General features: G+C 42.4%; 1 protein-coding gene across 1 annotated transcript; it reads left to right on the plus strand.

Moving 5' to 3' along the window:
- The first annotated feature begins 593 nt into the window (after positions 1–593).
- On the plus strand, positions 594–18,799 carry CTSC (cathepsin C). Its single transcript, XM_074860304.1, has 7 exons — positions 594–791; positions 1,986–2,131; positions 10,970–11,136; positions 11,560–11,715; positions 13,278–13,393; positions 16,805–16,936; positions 17,643–18,799. The coding sequence occupies exons 1-7, from the start codon at positions 626–628 to the stop codon at positions 18,143–18,145; spliced, it is 1,386 nt and encodes a 461-aa protein (XP_074716405.1). The 5' UTR covers positions 594–625; the 3' UTR covers positions 18,146–18,799.
- Positions 18,800–19,032: the final 233 nt, after the last annotated feature.

Here is a 19,032-nt window from a genome sequence, read left to right on the forward strand (position 1 = left end):
GATGAGGATGCCCTTTGGGGAGGAGGACTCCCATCTGTTGGGGTGGGGAATGGCTGTCGGTGAGGGGGATGCCCTTTGGGGCGGGGGGTGCCCTTTGCAGGCGAGGATGCCCTCTGGGGAGAAGGCACTTTGGGGAAGAGGATGCTCTTTGGGGAGGAGGACTCCTTTGGTCGAGAAGGACATCTTTTGGGGTGGCGGATGCCTTTCAGTGAGGAGGTTGCCCTTTGTGTGGGACGTTGTCTTTAGGGGAGGCAGGCGCCCTTTACAGGAGAGGACGACCTTTGGGAAGGACACTGGGGAAGAGGACATCTTTGCGAGCTGGGTGAGGGTCCGTCTCCTAGTCGAGGCCCTCAGGGGGGTGACCGCCTTCCCCAGCGGGGAGCATGCCCCACCTCCGCCGGAGCTGCGACCTACAGACACAACCCGGCCTTCCCCCACCCCCGACAACCCGCAGCCCAGCCCAGGCCCCACGGCGGGGGCAGGCGCGGAGGACCGGCCCCTCCCGGCGCGGCGCGGCGGTCCCGGGGCGGTCCCGGGCCCGGGGGCGGGGAGGCGGCGGGGCGGGGAGGCCGCGGCGCCCGGGCCCATTTCAGCAGCGGCGGCGGCGGGCGGCGGGAGCGGCGCCATGGCTGGGCGGGCGCTGTGGGCCGCGGCGCTGGTGCTGCTGGCGGCGCTGCCCGCGGCGGTGCGGGCCGACACGCCGGCCAACTGCTCCTTCGCCGAGCTGCTGGGCGACTGGGAGCTCCGCGTCTGGCGGGGCGGCGGCCGCCACGGCAACTGCTCCCAGGCGGGTGAGACCGCGGCGGCTCGGCCCCGATCCCGTCCCGCTTCCCCGGGGCCCGCGGAGTCCCGGGGTCGGCCCGCCCGCGCAGGGGGTGGGGGGGTCAGGTGTCCCTGGGGGAGCAGCAGGGCGGGGGGGAGCGGCCGTGAGGCCCTAAAACCGGAGCGGGCGGCGGCGAAGAGGGTTCCTGGCTCGGCCGTGGCGGCCCTCCCGCACCTGCGGGTCGGCCCGTGCTGCCGGCTTCGTGCGGAGCAACCTGCCAGGTTTAAGGCAGAGAAAGGTTAATCTGAATTAAGCAGCTTGAAACACTCCCATTAGTCTGGCTCTGGGTGGCCACTGCGGGCAGCGCTGTTATTCTTCCACTTAGGGGTTTTTTTGGTTTTTTTTGTTTGTTTCGATTTGGGCTGAACTAGGCCTCGTCATGAGCACCACTGGCTCATGCTGGCTCACGTCTTCCTCCCTCGCAGCCCGCTGGTACCTTCCCTCCCAGCTCAGCTCAGCCTGCCCTCAAAGCGGCTGATCCCGGCAGCAAAGCGCGGCTTTGCGTTTGGGTGACACCTGTCCAGCTCCTGGCTGGTCAGCGGCGGTGGGTTTGCTGCCGAGGGAGCCTGATGGCATCAGGAGAAATAGAAATAGCACTTCCCTTGAGGGGGTAATAATAGCACGGAGTTATTATTTGATTATTGTATGTCAGTATTATTTTTAAAATAGTTGATACTTTGCATTTTTTTAAATCATTTGCTTTTTGATCAGCTGAGGCAAGTGGCAGGTTGGAGCAGTCAAGGCGAGGCCAGTGATGGAGGGAGCACTGGTGTGAAGAGCTGGGGTGGCTGAAACCTGATCCCAGATGTTTTAGGGGAAGATCTGTCATTGCAGACACAGTGCCTGAGTGACAAAGCATCCTGTGTAGGTGTATAGCAAGTTATGTTTCAATAAGATGATGTTTCCCAGTAGCAGCTGTTTGGTGCTGCTACTGTTGGTAATTAAATGTGCAAATACTGTCTAGTAGTGGAAAGAATGAGCATGTAGACTGACAGGTAAGTGAAGTCCCTGAAGTGTGTTTGCTTGATGCCTTTTTGTAGAAGACTATTCAACAAGTGTATTTTAGCATCTTTTGGAATAAAATAAATAAAAACATTCTTGGTTCTAATTTTTTTACTTTTTCCACACAGTAATCATGTAATAATGTTTGTATTTCTTGCAGGGCCTGTGGAAAAAAAGGTGCTTGTTAGTCTTCAGAAGTTAGATGTGGCTCAGGATAGTCTGGGCAACTACGGTTTCTTCACTTTGATTTACAATCAAGGCTTTGAAATTGTGATAAATGACTACAAGTGGTTTGCATTTTTTAAGGTGAGTTAACTTGGTGTGTTCTGTGTCACTGACTGTTGCTAAAATAGCCTGTAGTTAGGCTTCTCTTTAGTGCCCAAGTTCCACAGTGGGGCAGTTGGAACACTTGGTTATCTTTGGCTCTATTACCAGATACATAACTTTTTTTTTTTTTAATGTAAGGAAAGAGTTATCAGTAGCTGGGTAAGGAGGAGAGGGAGGGAAAAGGTATTTATATACCACACTGGGCATTATCTGAAAAATCTTTTATAGATGCTGCTGGTTTCCTTTCTGGGGATGCTTAAAGGCATTGAAGGACTTCATAAAGCTAACTCTCCCTGTAGCCTGGAATTTTCTTTCAGTTTTTTTTCCTGATACTAAGGACCCAAGTGAAATAGCAAGCATCGTTTCTTTTATCATTCATTAAAGATGTTCTCAAATGCATGAAAACCTTAGAAAGGCCATCTGCTTTCCTTTCTGGACGATTTCTATGATCTTTCAATTTTGTTTCAGAATGTTACTTTAATATCTAAGGATTCTGCTGCCTATAATTGTTCTTTTGGGGTAATATTGTTTTCTCCATTCAATGTTAATGACTTCAGATCAAGCTGAAAACAGTGCTGGTAGGCAGGGCTTAGACAGGGGAAGACCCACTTACTGAGGAGCACTCTGCTGCTGTCCTGGTGAGTGGCATTATGAATCTGGAGGGTGTCTTGAAGCAGTCTCTCCAGAATGACTTTACTACCTGGGAGATAGATGTTTTGTGCATTAAGACTGCTCAGATGGTGAGTGTAGCCCTTGGCAGGAGCAATGAGCAATGAACATGTTTCTTGGATGTTTCAGAAAGCATGATCTTATGTCTGGCTTCGGGTGAGCCAATAGTAAACACCCAGGCCTTGTCCAAGCAAAAAATGTCTGAACCTTGGCTAGTAGTAAAGAGGGTAAAGTTACTTCTGCTTTAAATTGTCTTTCTGGGAGCTTAATAGGTAAAGCAAAAGATGCGTATATAATAATATATCAATAAGGAATTCATTCACTGCTTCCCACCAGCAGGCAGGTGTTTAGTGATTTCCAGGAAAGCAGGGCTTCATCACATGTAACTGTTACTTAGGAAGGCGGACACCATAACTCTGAATGTCCCCCTTTTTATCTTCTTTGCCCAGCTTCTGTTGCTGAACATGGTGTTGTATGGGATGGAATATCCCTTTGATCAGTTGGGGTCAGCTGTCCCAGCTGTGTCCCCTCCCAAGTTCTTTTGCATCCTCAGCCTGCTCACTGGTGGGGCAGTGTAAGAAGCAGATGAGGTCTTGATGCTGTGTATGCACTGCTCAGCGATAACTAAAACATCCCTGTTTTATCAACACTATTGTCATCACAAATCCAAAACATGGCACTGTATGAGCTACTATAAATAAAATTAACTCTCTGCCAAAACTACTGCACTCTTATAACTCTGAACTTTTGAAATAAGAATGCTTCTGCGTAAGACATAAGTCTTATACCTGAGCAAAAGCAAAGTGTGAGAGAGAAATACCTGATGATATTCTCTCATCTGTATAAGGTAGTGACACGAAATTGCCAATGTAGTTCATACAGCAAAAAAACTACAGACACTGGAGTACTCTAACTGGGCAGAATGACTCTGAAACATCTCAGGCAGAGGCACCTCTGTGAGCTTCCCTGAAGTGGGAGGGCCAGCCTCAAAACTGACAGGAATTGCTGCTTCCTTAAGGGCAGAGAAGTATGTTGTGGTATTGTCCACGAATTCAGGCTTGAGATGTCCTCTCTGGCAGGTGGAATTCAGCAGTCATTACTGGACTTGGTGGACTCATCTGAGGAGGAATATAGTTGAACTAGTGGACTGGGAATCCTTAGGCTGATATTTTGCACTGAAATGCAGAGTTGCTTTACAAGCCAGTATGGTGAGCAGTTGAAACAAGTGTTGATTATCAAACTGATTCTTGAATGTGAGGAATTTAATCACAGAAACAGTGAGTGGCCTGCTCTGGAAAGTGAATGGAGACGTTAGGCACCAATTTGATGAGAGTTGAGAGTCACTGAAGGCTCTACTGCTGCTGTCTATACTTTGTGAAATACATCCCTGTGAGATGTGACTGATAAGTACTCATCTCCCGTATTCCTCTGTGCTTATGAAAACATAAGTGCATTACTTTGCAAGAGTACTCTTAAACAATATCTCAAAACTGAGTTACAGAATAATTTAGGCTGGAAGGAACTTCTGGAGGTCATCTGATCCAACCTTCTGCTCAAAAGAAAATAAGCCAAATATACAGTAGCAGTGCACAATAGCTTGTGTTTCACAGTCATGAATGTCTTAGCCCTTTGTAGGCAAATGGATTAATTGTTAGTTTTGCAGTTGCATTTAGTATTGAGAAATAGCAAGCTTGTTTGGATCATTGTTCAGTAGTAAGGACTCTATTGGCAAGACATGCTTAAATTAAAGGCTTCTTTCCTTAAATATTATAGAGAGGATTAGAGCCCAATTCAGTTACCCTCTGTAATTTTGCAGCTGTAAAGGAAACAACAGATTACTGAGATGCAAGTATAATGGCTGAAAAGCATGAGGAAATGGCATAGCACTTGGTAAATGCATTTTTTGCTGCAGGCAACTATTTGACTTTGTTAGACAACAACTTGCAGTACTGTCTATCTGCAAAACTGTTATTTCACAACCGTCAGTAGGAACTTGGGGGGACGAAGTGGTTCCTTATGAACTACTTGATGTTGTGACATATTTAGATGTGCATATCTGTTTGCTTTTAATCTGGTAAATATTGCATTACATATGAAATGGAAATACAAAATATCTAGTCCTGGTATAAAGTGAAAATGTGATTTCTTCTATCAAATGCAGTTAATGCTCTTTTACGACCTATTCTGTCATCTTCTACTGTAAAGCTTCTAAGGGACAAGTAATATACGCTGCTCAGTGCATGTTTCAGAGGTTTTTGAAGAATGATTGTGTATTGTTTAAAATACTTATACTGTTTGCACCTAAAAGTAATGTAAACATAGCAGACTTTACTTACTTAGTGTTGGTCATAATGTAGAAGCCCTTGGAGTAAAATAGAGTAGACTAGAATGCTAATGGGCGATGGCCTGCCTCCCTGGAAATGCAGCAAGAGGAAAGCATAAAAGCAATCTCTTAGAATATTGCTTAGCCTTGATTGCTATTGAGAATGTGGAAAGTCATTAGACAAGGTCCCTTTGGAATTAATGGAAAGGAAGAATTTACTGGCAGTCTCTTGCTTTACAGCAAGAAGGTACAGAACTAATATGTTTAATACGGAGTAATTTACTATTGTTTTTACTGCTTGGTAAAATTCCTTAGTTTCCCTCTGGAATAACCTCCCAGTGTGAACACTGTTCTGGAGTTACCACTTGATTGTGGAATAACTTTTTGGTTCATGGAGCAGCCATTACACAGAAAGCCTTGCACATCTACTTCCATGGCTTCAGGTTTGGGCTTGTCAGGAAAGTATTCATTGCTTAAAGACCACTCATAAATTTCAGGTTCTGTTTATGTTGCACTAAAGATAAATTATGTGGCTAAAACACTATCATGGTTACAGGGCAAATAAAGCATCCTGATTTACCTCCTATGATGTTTAACACTTTCCTCATATTCTGCCATTGAACAGAGGATGGAGTTGCTAGGCAAAATGAACAGCAGTATTTAAGCCAATACAGTACTTCATGTGTTTCAAGCATAGAAATGCAACTGATGCTAGTTGAACTTCCAGTGTGTTTTTGCTTAATGTTAAAGAATGAAGCTATTAATTACTAATAAGAATGCTGTGGGCTTGTCTAAATGGTGACTTTATCAGAGCTCCTGTACTGTGTGGATGTAGACATGGCCCGTTTGATGATGCATTTCACTGAGTTTTTAATAGCCTCTTGTTCCTTGGCTTACTAAACAAGACGCCCACTAAAATTTTTGTAGGGCCTCACTGCCTTTACAAGTTACTTGTTATCGTGTCTGGGGGCTGTGGGGGAATGACTTTCTACACCAAAGTAGTGGATTGGGTGAGCTTATCAAAGTATTTTTTTCTCAGTTTGCTTTAGTAGCTTAAGTAAAGAAGCTCTAACCGTTTATTTCTAACCATTGCTGTACATAGACTTGTCCCTTAAGGTTTGTCAAGTTAAATGCATCATCCTACTGCATTCTTGAATTCTGCTTCTCACCAGTTATAGTTACTCTGCCTGGTGGTTTTTTGCAGCACAAAATAACTTGTTTGTTTTATGGGAATGCTCTTGTTCCTTATTTAATGTGTGCTGCTGAAATGTCCCTGTACTGAACTTGGATGTGCTGTTAGTGTGCTCACTCTCGGCAGAAGCTTGAGCTTGGCTCCTGCTGGATGATATAAGAATTCTGTAGGACTAAGCAAGATATAAGGCTTTAAAGATTTTTTTTTTCCAAGGAATAGCAAAAGAAATAGGAACAGCGTAGTGTAAAAAGCTGGAGTGAGGCTGAAAGTTGAGGCTAACTTGTTTCAATTATTTGGTATCTTTGTAACATTTAATGTAACAGTCTGATAAAGGTTCTCACTGCTTGTGCCTTAAGCTAAGTGGTACTAAGTGGTACCACTTCTGACTTTTGAGATGTCATCTAGCAAAAACCAGCAGTCTGGCATTTTTTCATATTAAAACATTAGTGCTACTTTAGCAAAAAAAAAAAATAGATTACAGGATCTTCCACTACTCTGTTATTAATCTTTTCCAGACTGACCTGGTGATATCTTTGTCACGTCTCTTCCCCAGTGCCCCCAAATTTGGTTAAAACGAAGGACTTCCCTTCTGAAATAATCAGCCTAGACAAGTGACAGTAGTTAATGTTTAAATTTTAGAATAAAAAAATCGGAATGCATTTTATTCCATGTTGCTAAAATAAAAGTGTTAGAGTTCTTAATGCTATTTAATCATCCTGCAAATCCATTGAAAGTTAATTTCTGACCTGTCTTAGTTGGGCTTCCTTAACTGTGTGCAACTGCTGCTTCGCTAAAGCATAAATCTGAAAGCATAAATCTCTGAATTGCAGAGTGTTCCCTAGAGGAAAGAAAATGCATCTGTAGCTGATATTTGCTTGTATTTTATATCAAGTAGCAAGATGCAGTCCTTTGTTCTGATAATACTATCCTCTGTATTTTCATACAGTAGGGCATCTACAAGTCTGCAATCCTGTTATAATTAAGAATGTAAAATGCCTAGGCACACTTTTAAATTTGACAAATGAGTGGTAAGTCTTTCCACCGGGCTTAATGTATAGGGTAGTCCTGCCTCCTGGAACTCAAATTGGCTTATTGCCTGAACGTTGCTTAAACTGAGAACAATAGATGTAAAAGAGGATGAGATGGCAGCTTGTGTATGTAGCACTGATGAATCCTTGTTAAAATGCTGTGTCCAATAAGGTTTCTGTCCTTTCTTGCTTTCCTCTTAGGGAGATGAAAAACTTAAAGAATGTGTTAAACAATTGCATTTTTTTTACCAGGACTAGAATTGAACATGCAATTAGATTATGTCATGATGACCAACACAGGAAAGACTTTAGTAAAAGTATAGTGTACCAAAAAGCTCATCTACGTTCAGGTATCTAATAGCAAGCCTTGAAATTTAGGTACATAAAGCCTTTCAAGGTTAACGTTGGAGTTACTTGGCTAAATTCTGGCATTAGGCAAAGGCGCAGGAGTTGTCAGTCTTGATAAAAATATGCATTTGAACTAGAATTAAAGCTTAATGTTTTCAAACCTCAGAATCTGAACTGTGAATAAAGTTTGGGTGCCTTTCTACAGGAGTGGTTCCAGATTGGTCAGATCACTAGATGGAGATTACTTAATGCTGCAGACATAAGCATTGACTGATGAAATTATCACATGTGTCATGGCTGCAGTGGTCTTTTATTAACTCAAAGTGAAAACCATCTTAAGTCTGTAGAGGAAGTGAATGTAGCAGTTGTCTGGCAGTTCCTGGTGGTCACAGCTGTGTGGCAGCTGTCCTCCATGAAGGATGCTTCTCTGAGTTCTGCAGATGTGCTGGGTACTGTGCTGACAGCTTTGGTTGGGTCTGGCACTGTAATTTGCATCTGCCTGAGTCAATGGTTGTTCATGCAATGGTGCCATGCCCCTGTATGACTGTTGATTGGGCAGGCATACTCACAGTAGGTCCTCTAAAACTGGTACAGTTAGTTTTGCTAGATCTAATCTGTCAGAGTCCATCTCTGGTCACAATAAGAAATGTTGCATGTGGTTTTAGAATGAAATACTGATTTGACAGTGTATGTTATGGCAGTAAGCAGTGGGTGTCATTGTCATGGCATTGATGACTTTGCTATCCCATTTTATTTCCTCTAGCATGTGGCCCATTGGGGAGTTAACTAGCCTGTAGAAGTAAGCATAAGTATTGGGTTTTTTAAAGGTTTCTCCACCACTGCTCTACATCAGTGGCTCTCAATATTAGCCAGAGGGGAAAAAAAACAAATTGAAACATTATGGGTATATTTTAATTTCCTAGCTGAAAATGGCTCTTGGAGTTCAATTCCCTTATATGTCACTGATTGGCTATGGTCTCAAAGTCTCCATGTCCCCTTTTTAAAGACAGTTCAGTAGTAGTTTACAGTCTGACTACAAAAAGGTAGCTACAGAGGACTTGAACTGCTTAATTTTAGGCTTCTACACAGACTGTCTGAAATTGGTTTCTATCTCCTGTGTATCTTGAAGCATTGCCACTGTTCCCTCACCTCCTTCCTAGTTTTGCTGATATGTTTTAACTGAAAGAACAGCATAAGAAACTTGTTAAATTCACTTCCCCGGAAGATAAGCTGCACAAATGGTGTTATCTGTTACTCTGGTTATCTATATACATCTTAAAAAAGAGCAATAAATTTAATATCTAGAAAAAGGGATTTCTAGGACAAAAAAAAAAGGCAAGTTGTTTTAATTTTTTAGTTAGCAGATAACTCAGTGCCTTTTTTCCCATGAAGATGGCCCAAATCTGTTCTACTTGTTTTGATTCAATGTAATTCTCCATTCTAGGCAGGATCTGCATCTGACTGTTGCAGGAATCTGGCCTGTTCTTAAATAATCTTCAAGAATTCAGATTAAAGGCATATACTTATCAAGAATGGTTGTGCTTGGTCTTATTTTAATCTGTGGCAGCTTTTAGATGGAGAAGACAGGTAGGTATTAATTTACACTATCATGTAGAGCCAAATAAAGGACTCACAGTAATTTACCGATGTAAAGCCAGTAACTTGTTGCTTTTGGTAGTGTCTGGATTTCTAGCAATGCTGTTGTGAAGACAGTATTTCTCAAGAGTCATCTCTGAACCTTGCCCTTAGTATTTGGCCAAGTGTAGTTATTACCCATATGGCACAACCCTGCACGGTAAGATAGGATGAATAGAACAAGGTAACGGCTCAGCCTTCTAGTGCCCCCATCCTGCTCTGGTCAGCAAACATGTTTGCCTTGCTGGACAAGCAAGGCTGTAGATGTGATTGATGCCTCTGCAACCTCTGAACTGGGGACAAAGCAAATTCCCATTGTTCTAAAACAGTTAGAGGATTAACCTTTTAATTTTATCCCTCTGATAAGACTTAATTATTTCATTGTGTTCTTCAGATTTCCCACAGAGCACTGACATAGTCACAAACCTCTCAGTCTCTTTATTTGAGGCATTTCAATCACTGTAAGCCACCACCTTCTTCAGTGAAGAGTGAGTGAGCAAGCATTTTGTTGAATCACAGCTACAAAATCTCTGTACCATTGTACATGTGCAACTTGAATGGGATGGGATTTAATAAAGTATTCTTGGACTAGAAAACTTGGACTCTGATTGTGTGATTTAGAAGAGTGAAGTTAAAGGTTTTGTTGCATGGGGCTTTCAGGCTCCTGTGTAGCTTAATACAAAATAAACTTTAACCTTAAGAGATGAATAAAGATCTCCATAAAGATCTTTCCCCCACCCCCTGCCACTGGGACATTCTACTGTCAAAGAATTGCTAATCCAGGAAACTTGTGCAGCTGGGAAGAGTTTGTGCTAACTGTTGTATGAAGACACATTTTACTGAATAGATTAACTTATTACTCCTTTTCAGTGGTAAAATGAAGACTTGTGTGACTGAATAAGGAAGTATTAGGACTTGGGACTTGAGGCTTTAGTAACACTCCCCTCACCGCCAACTTCAAATGAGTTGCTCTCAATGGATCATCATTTCTTATTGTCTCATTTTGATAGTTAAGGTGAAACTGTTTCTTGATGCTCTTCCAGCACAGCGCAAACTTAAAGCAGTTGCAGGAAGTCTCATCTTTCGTTCTGACTTTTAAAACAGAAATGCTGTAGTTTTCCCTGAGAGGTTACTCGGTGAGAAACTTGCCATCCTCCCTGTGTTTACTTTTCATGCTGCTGTGTTAGTTTCTCAAACTTTTTCAGGCTCAGGGTTGGTTTGTTTGACTAGTCACATATTTGGTGCAAGAAGCTACAGGGCCTTGAAGAAAAGGACAAGTAATAAGGGGTCTTTTACATTTTGCCTAGAAAGTAACTGTTGGACCCAAGCAATTAGCACCTGTTAGTTGATACTGATACTAATGCATGCTTTGTTGCTAAAAGTGAAAGTCACAACCTGCTTATCAAATTGCTAGAGAAGGACAAAGAATCATTCCCTTTCATCTGCTTAACCTTTTCTTGATGCTTCTTTGTCTTGAAATCAAACATGATACTGATTGATCTGGAATATACATTTGGACACTTCCTCTGAAACACAGGCAAGAAACAGCTGGGTGGGTAGGGAGTACTGCTGTGCTAACATATGCATCTACTCAACACAAGCATAACCTCTTCACATTACAGTACAAAAAGGAAGGCCAGAATGTAACCAGCTACTGTAATGAGACTCTACCAGGATGGGTACACGATGTACTTGGCCACAACTGGGCTTGTTTCAGCGGACGGAAGATTTCTTCATCTCCCTCAGATGTTCACATAAATGAGCTACCTCTCCAGAAGCCCAGGGGAAGGTAAACAACAGATAAGTAACCTTTTACTGGAATAAAATGCTTGGTAACTGCTTCAGGTTTCGGCTAAAACCATATGGACCAATTCTGTGACTGAGGGCGAAGTTAAAGCCAGTGATCATGTCGGGAATAAACGTGAGTGCACAAAGATGAGGGAGGATGTGCCAGTTGCATCACACAGATGCTCCTTCACTCTGAAGGCCAATTACAAAACTGGCATGTCTAAAGGTGATGATTGTATCATTCTACTTAGTCTGTCTCAAACTTCAGAAACCTTGCCTTGATCCAATAATTGCATGTTTCTTAACCTACCAGGAGACTCTTCGAGAGTTAGAGAGTCTTTTCCATATTCAGTTTAGAGAACACTTTTTAAATTTTCAATCCCAGTCTTTCTCTTACGGTTTATTTGGTTGCTTTTGTTTGCAGACTTTCAAGCAGACGTTACGTGCACAACTTTGACTTTGTAAATGCTATCAATGCCCGCCAGAAGTCCTGGAGAGCAGCAAGATACAAGGAGTATGAGAACTTTGCCCTGGAAGAACTAACTAGAAGAGCTGGGGGTGTCTATTCCAGAGCTCCAAGGTACTAAGGCCTTTTGTTTTGCCATTAACCCCACTGCTGCAAAGAATCTGCTTACATTTGTCCTGGCTCTTCCTGACTGTGTTTTGGCTTGTAGTTCAGATGTTTAATCAAGTTTCAAGGCTTTCCAGCTCATTTTCATGGACTGCCAATATATTTGAATGATTATTCCGAGCATCTGTTGTCTCAAGCACTTGAGACAAATAGGGCCATCTACACTTTAATCTTGTCCAGTAACTTGCTGCTGAACTTATGTTCAGGGAAGAAGTGGGGACAGTCTCAGTTGTCACTCTCCTGTCTACCCATCAGCTGCTTGCCATAGTCATGAGCTTCTGCTTGACCATCTTCCTGGTTCTGCTAGTTCATAATTGCAGTTCACAAGCAGTGAACATCATTCTGCTATTAAATGTGAATAATATTTTCTGAGGGCATTCCCTGGTTACTTTGATAATTTGCCATGCCTGCAACTGGAGTCCACTCTAACAGGAGCAGAGTGAAGAGCATGAAGTAGAGTGCCTTCAGGGTCTTGCAGATCACATGGCAGAGAATGGTAATGGGGAGGGACACATGGTCCTCTTAATTTGAGGACTAGAGTTCTTTTGATCTGAAGTTTCCCTTCCTTACAGCTGTTCTACCTTCTTTGTATCTCTGTTTTTTCTACTCTGATACTACTGTGGGTAGGAATGCTACTCACTTTTCCAAGCCGTGGCAATTGTATGTTTTTAGAAGGTTCTACAACACAATAAAAATTGATTTGTGTGGGAGTATCATGCAGATTATCATGGTTCCATCCTATAGATGGAAGTCTCCTTGTAGATGGTTTTAAATATAGTAACCTGTTTGGAAGCTCTCTTGCACCCACCATGCAGTGCCATGACAGTATTTTGCTGGCCCTCTTATGCTTTTAGAACAGATTTCTGGGTCTGGTGTTTGTGAATGGGACTTGATGTGTGATTTATGGGACAAGCATCAGGTGTGAAAGCTGAGTGCAGGAAGCTCTTGACTGACTGATATATGAGCATCACTTGGCTGCAAGTGGTAAATGAGGGCAAGTAACATCCAATACTTCTTCAATAGTCATGGTAAAAACTTGCCCTAGGGAAGTCTGCAGGGCAAGTGGGACTGCAGTTATTGAAGTGTTGGTGTCAGCCATGTCTGTCTGCAGTTAAATAGTCTGTTGGTGCTGTCAGTGCATGCTGCCTTCTGCAGTCAGGTATTCTGGACACCTTGTGATGGCAAAGGTGTGAAATTGCAGTTGTAGAGCTACATTGCTACAGTCACTGAGAGTTACTTCAGCACTTCAGATTGGTTCAAAAGTATTTGACCTCACCAGTTTGTGGATACTTCATAATATAGTTCCCTCAGGGAGGGATTTGAGTAGGTCTTGCATCCTGCTGAAACTAATCTCTTGAGACTGACACCCACTCAGCTTAGATGGAGACTATTTCAATTGCTTAGTGTGAAGTGCGTGCAACTAGTAGAAGCCAGAAGATGACAACAGAGCGTTATGTGATTGTTTCCTTGCCTAGAGTGTGAAATGTTACTCAAAAGCATTTTCTCTTTAGACCAAAGCCTGCACCTCTAACACCCGAGTTACTCAAAAAAGTTTCAAGCTTGCCAGAATCCTGGGACTGGAGAAATGTGAGTGGTGTCAATTATGTCAGCCCTGTTCGGAATCAAGGTAAAAAAAAAAGAAAAAAATCAAAACTGAATGAAATGCTGTAGAGCTCCTTTGCTGTGCTTTGTAATTTGCTGCTAACAAGAAGGTTTTGCCTAGTCTTGCAGCTGATAAAGCTAATCACACCTTTACTATGAATGACCTGTGGAAACTGGGGGAATCCTGGCTGACAACACTGTGCCAAAATAGGTGGTGGTATTGGCTTACCCAAACAACAGTGTATCTGGCTGGAGTGAAAGCCAATGACCACAGTGCCCTGCATAAAGATAGCTGTCAAATTTTGTCCAAGCAGTCTCAGTCACGGTTTTCTGCACACTGACAGAACTGATGTACATTTAATTCTTTCCCTAATTCCTGTGGCAAATTGTCATGCAGCTTTAGTGAATAAACCCATGAAAATTGTTTATACTGCCTCCAACTCTTATCACCCTGATAACTGTAGGAGTTACTTAAATGGCTAGTTGCAAGTTAGTGTGAAAAGTGTGGACACTGATAGATACAGAATACTTGTGAAAGCTTTTTTTTTTAGTTTGCCACTGTGATAAGGAAGTATTTAGCTCAAAGTATAGACCTAAAGGGATACCATTCTGGTATATGTTTATTCTATAGAGAGTGCTTTTATAGCACTGTGGTCTGAGATGCCTGAATTAGATGGTTACATACTGGAGCCAGGCATTGTCTCAGTTAATGTGTCCCTTCCCTGCTGTACCATTTCCAAATAAGCTTGGATCTACTGGTAGCTATCTGGTTGCAACTTTAAGGGGAAGGAAGCATAACATTAGCATGGTGGGGAGGGGATGGCTTAGATCACTGGTCCCTCATTTATGGCTTAGTTCTTCTGCCAGATTCTGCCACCTGGACTCCTGGTAGCAGAAGCATAGGAAGGCTTGTGGGAGTTCTAGCTCCCAAGCTGACACATGGCATCACTGAAAGACGGCAACAGGAAACGATAGTCCAATGAGTCCTGTACATTCTGCTGGTGTGAACTGTGACTATACCAAGGGCTCTTTTACCTTCCAAACAGTTGAACACTTGGTCCCAAACTTACCCTTTCCACATCATGTTACTTCAAAGTTCCTGTAAATGAGAACTAGTCTGTTGCTTCCAATAATAAAGCTGCCTACACTTTTCCTGTAATCTAAGAATCCATGCTGAGTATGTTAAATGTCTGTGAAATATGCATTCTGTTCCATTAAATTAGAATTCTAGCTTTTAGGCTTTAAAAAAAAAAAAAACCCACAATATAAAACATCCAAAAGATGACCTTGTGCAAAATAGTGCTGACATACAAATCAAGTCTTGGTTATGGTAGCTTGTATGATTTTCTGAGGCACTGGATATCAATGCTTCATTACAATGATGGTATTAGAAAGTCTTAGTTGTATATCATTAAGATTATTAGATGAATAATTAGAAAATGCTGGGGGGGGAAAAGGCTGCAAGCAGTAAGATGCAAGTTGTCTGGCCCATGCAGAGAGAACTGCATGAATTATAAGAGCTGGTTTCCCATATCTCACATGCTTGTGGAGTCACTGCTCTTTACCTAAGGATGAAAAAATACACCATCTGAAGTGGACAAGAATCAAAAGGGAAGCGTGCATTCTCTGTGGGATATACCTTGAGACATGGCAGGCTTCATGCAAGTGCAGTTGTCTTGGACTGTAATATCTACTGCCAGAATGTTAGGATCCCTGTTAGCTTTTCTTATAGTCAAGAAAGTAAAGGTTGAGTTCTTGGGTTGTTCATAGAGCAGTAACTGCATCTTTGAGCCAAGAGATGTCATCTTTGAAGACAGCCCTGTTGTTGCTTGTTATCAACTTTATGGGGGGAGAAGAAGAGGGGAACCCACAGATTTTGTTAGCCTTAGAGTGCAGTTTCAATTTCTTGCTGACTTCTTTCTGCAAGCTTTTGCTGCAGTTTGAAATAGGTGAAAAGCCTGGTCAGGTGATTCTTCATGAGATGTGTTGTGTCCCTTCCCCACTCCTCATAATTTAACAGCCCTTTGCAGTAGAGTGAGTAGAATGTGATGTGGCTGAAGCTTTAATTGACTCTGGAAGAGAATTTGTGGGAGGTCTCAGAAAAGCCACTACTTTTGCAGCTGTGTTGGCTCCCTGCTGATATAGTGTGATTGTCATGCTATGGGCCTCACAAGTACCACAGTGGTAGCAGGGAAGAAATTTAGCAACCACCCCAATGGACTCCAGTCTGAAATGGTGTCGTTAATTGTATTTTTTACATTTTTGCACACAAAATGCAACAAAGTGTTTTGCAGCATGGCCCATCTCTGATGCTGTGACTGTACAATGAGTGGGAGGCACCTTTCACTGCTTCAGTTTGCCCTGCTGGGCAAAGAGCATTCATGTTCAGGCTGATTTTGCCCCTTCTCTTCAGAGATATGTCTAAGTGAGTGAAGGTGCAATTTCACAAAGTCTTGCTTTTGTAATAGCTCTGCTTTTATACACCTACACAGTTCAGGAGAAAGTATTTTGTTTTGTTCCTCAAGCCTCCCTCCTTTTCATAGCTCTGCAATATTTGACTTTCCTGCTGTCAGGAAACAAAAGGAAATCAGGCACCTTGGTGACAATCAGTAGATAAAATAGGACCTCATCCAAGTAATTGTCCTTCCCTGTAATGCTTGTCATTCCACTTCCAAAGGTTTTTAATGTGTTACAGGAAGCTCCTAGGGAGTGAAGAGGCCTAAAACTAGAAGAAATACTAAATTTTGATGCAAAAAGTAAGGAGACTTAACTCTTTGTCAGGAAACAGAAGGGAAACTAAGGTGCCTCTGAAAAGCCAGTGTAAAAATTACATGCCCTTGGGAAGCAAGGGGAGCTGGGATTAATCCACTAGGTCAAACCTGCTATTTATACTACTAGACTTTCAAAAGTCAGTTATTTTAGGGGTAGCTCTAGAGGTGGAATATTTTTTCAATTGGAAATTGCGGCATTAAATCCATTGATAGGTTGAAATAAATCTAGAACAATACTGTTAGCATTCACTTAAAATAGTTCATTGCCCCCCTTAGCATATGTGTTCCATAAAGGGTTATAGTCTGAGGCAGTAGGTCATGAGCCTTTTTGGCCCTGCTAATGTGGTCCCTGTAGCTTCATTCTGAAGGAACATCATAGTTCTTAAATGATACTGCTGGAAAACACTGAAGATTAACATATTGTCTCTTATTCTTGAATTGAATAAGCTCAGTATTCCTTCAGAAGTAGTTAAAACTATGGGTTTTTTGAATTGGGTGCTTAAAAGCTAAATGTATGTTTAAAGTTTTTGCTCTATTAATGTTCAGCTTGGTAGGTTTTGACTCTTCTCAGCGGACTCTTTGCAATAGTTGTACCTGAATGCAGGTGACTTGCCTTGTTTATGTTACTGACTGCTCTTCATGGTTCGTTCTTCTCCTCTGCTCAGGTTCATGTGGCAGCTGTTACGCATTTTCTTCCATGGGCATGCTGGAAGCAAGAATACGTATCCTCACAAACAACACTCAGAAACCGATCTTTAGTCCCCAGCAGGTTGTGTCTTGCAGCCAGTATTCTCAGGGTAAGTACACTGGTGTGTACAGAGATAACTTTCAGTAACGATAATGCTGCAGAAGGAGACTGTATATTAAAGCTTCAATGCCTTCCTCATCACCCATGATTTATTTTTTTCATAAAGTATCTGACAAGCTTCTTGTTTCGAAAGAGTGCAGAAAATATTCTAGAGTTGGCAACCCACCTTACTGTAGGGCCTCATGCTCAGGATGTTACTGGATTTTAGGTAGATCTACCTGGGAAATGGGAAATGTCTAAGTAATAGGACTAAAAATATAGCTAAATTTCAATGCATGCCTAGAAAGAGTGGAACTGAGTATCCTCCCAAAAGCATATTCAGAGAGAGGAGGAGCATATGGGGAGGGGGAAATGAGCAAAAACAATGAGTGAAGCTTTCCAAAGGACAGTACCTGTGTTAGACAGGTCTTTTTACTTCATGTAACTAATGGCTCTTCATAATGGGGAGTGTCAGGAGCAATTGGATGAGATCGTAGTCTATGCATTAGTGTTCCCAGTATAGCTCCCACTGATGTGAACTTTGTCTTACATGTTTCAGAAAGCTAGCTATAGGTAACTGGAATATTAGGTTTATCTGGGGTCACTGATGTTTTGTTCAATTCTGTATCTAAAAGTATTCCAAAAGATTTTGACTAGGAGAGTCTCCCACCTCAACTCTCCAAGGGAATAAGCAGGGTTTTTTTTTTTTTGTTTAGGTTGTGATGGTGGCTTCCCATATCTCATTGCTGGAAAGTATGTCCAAGACTTTGGTGTGGTGGAAGAGGACTGCTTCCCTTACACAGCCCAAGATTCTCCATGCACTTTCAAGCGCAGCTGTTACCACTACTACACTTCTGAGTACCACTATGTTGGTGGTTTCTATGGAGGCTGCAATGAAGCCCTGATGAAACTTGAGCTTGTTCTGCATGGGCCCATGGCTGTTGCCTTTGAGGTTTATAATGATTTCATGCTTTATAAAGAGGGGATCTACCATCACACTGGGCTGCAGGATGACTTCAATCCTTTTGAACTGACCAATCATGCTGTCTTGCTGGTGGGCTATGGTACAGACCCAAACAGTGGTGAGAAGTTTTGGATTGTGAAGAACAGCTGGGGCACCTCGTGGGGAGAAGATGGTTACTTCAGAATCCGCCGTGGCACTGATGAATGTGCAATTGAAAGCATTGCAGTGGCTGCAACTCCTATTCCAAAGTTATAAATGCAGAGGTCTTCATCCAGTGCCTTGTCCCCATCCATAAGAATGTACTGATTGTTAGAAACTATGGTTAAAATCTGTCCCCTGACTTGAACAGGGGAGCTTTAATGAAATTCTTCAGAACGGAGCAAACAGTTTCCCTAGGTGAGAGGAGGAACACTGTTAGCTCTGCTCTGTGCACTGAAGGCTTCCTCTTGAGCCTGACAGTAGATCACCTAGAATGCAATGGCTGTTTTGGTAGTAGTGGTGATAGTTATTCATCACTGGATATGCATCTTCAGTCACCAGTTGCATTTTCTTCCGTGGACATTCTTGAACTTCAGATCTCAGAGGGAAGCATTTGCTATGATAATCTGTAACTACTCTGGAAGGACATGGTAGTGCCTTACTTCTCAGAAATCAGGAAGCCACTGCAATTTAGAATGTAAGTGTGTATTGGGGGGGAATGGGTAATTACACTGATTAAAACAAAATTTTAAAGCTTTAAGTGTCCTGCAAAAACTGCATGTCAAACCCTTATGAAAATAAAAACCAGTTCTACATTTCAGGCTGTTACTAAATGTTCCAGTTCTGGATTTTATTGCTGTGCTTTGCAATTGATCATCTCGGAGTTCAATAAAAGTTACCCCACTCCAATAGGAGTTTGTACTTGTGGAAGTAGTTGGTTCTTTCTTTCAGTGACCTGTCTTACATTTTGAACTTCCTGTTAAGAACCTTTTACTTTAGCAGGATCTAAACTGGTGGGGAAGGACAATGAGAGGGGAAAGTAACTAGGAATGATCCAGCTGAGGCCAAGATTCTCACAGCAGCATCAGGCAAGGTTGTCCAGGAGTCTAGTAGTCCTTGCTGTGGCTATGGGACAAGTCGTTGAGTAAATTGGCTAATTCCCC

The sequence above is a fragment of the Strix uralensis genome, chromosome 2 (genome assembly GCF_047716275.1).
Source record: "Strix uralensis isolate ZFMK-TIS-50842 chromosome 2, bStrUra1, whole genome shotgun sequence".
NCBI classification, from domain to species: Eukaryota; Metazoa; Chordata; class Aves; order Strigiformes; family Strigidae; genus Strix; species Strix uralensis.

Coding starts and splice junctions, on each gene's coding strand:
- CTSC (XM_074860304.1), top strand. CDS start 626: ATGGCTGGGCGGGCGCTGTGGGCCGCGGCGCTGGTGCTGCTGGCGGCG. Junction 11,137..11,559: donor CTCCAGAAGCCCAGGGGAAG/GTAAACAACAGA, acceptor TTTTGTTTGCAG/ACTTTCAAGCAGACGTTACG. Junction 16,937..17,642: donor TTGCAGCCAGTATTCTCAGG/GTAAGTACACTG, acceptor TTTTTTGTTTAG/GTTGTGATGGTGGCTTCCCA.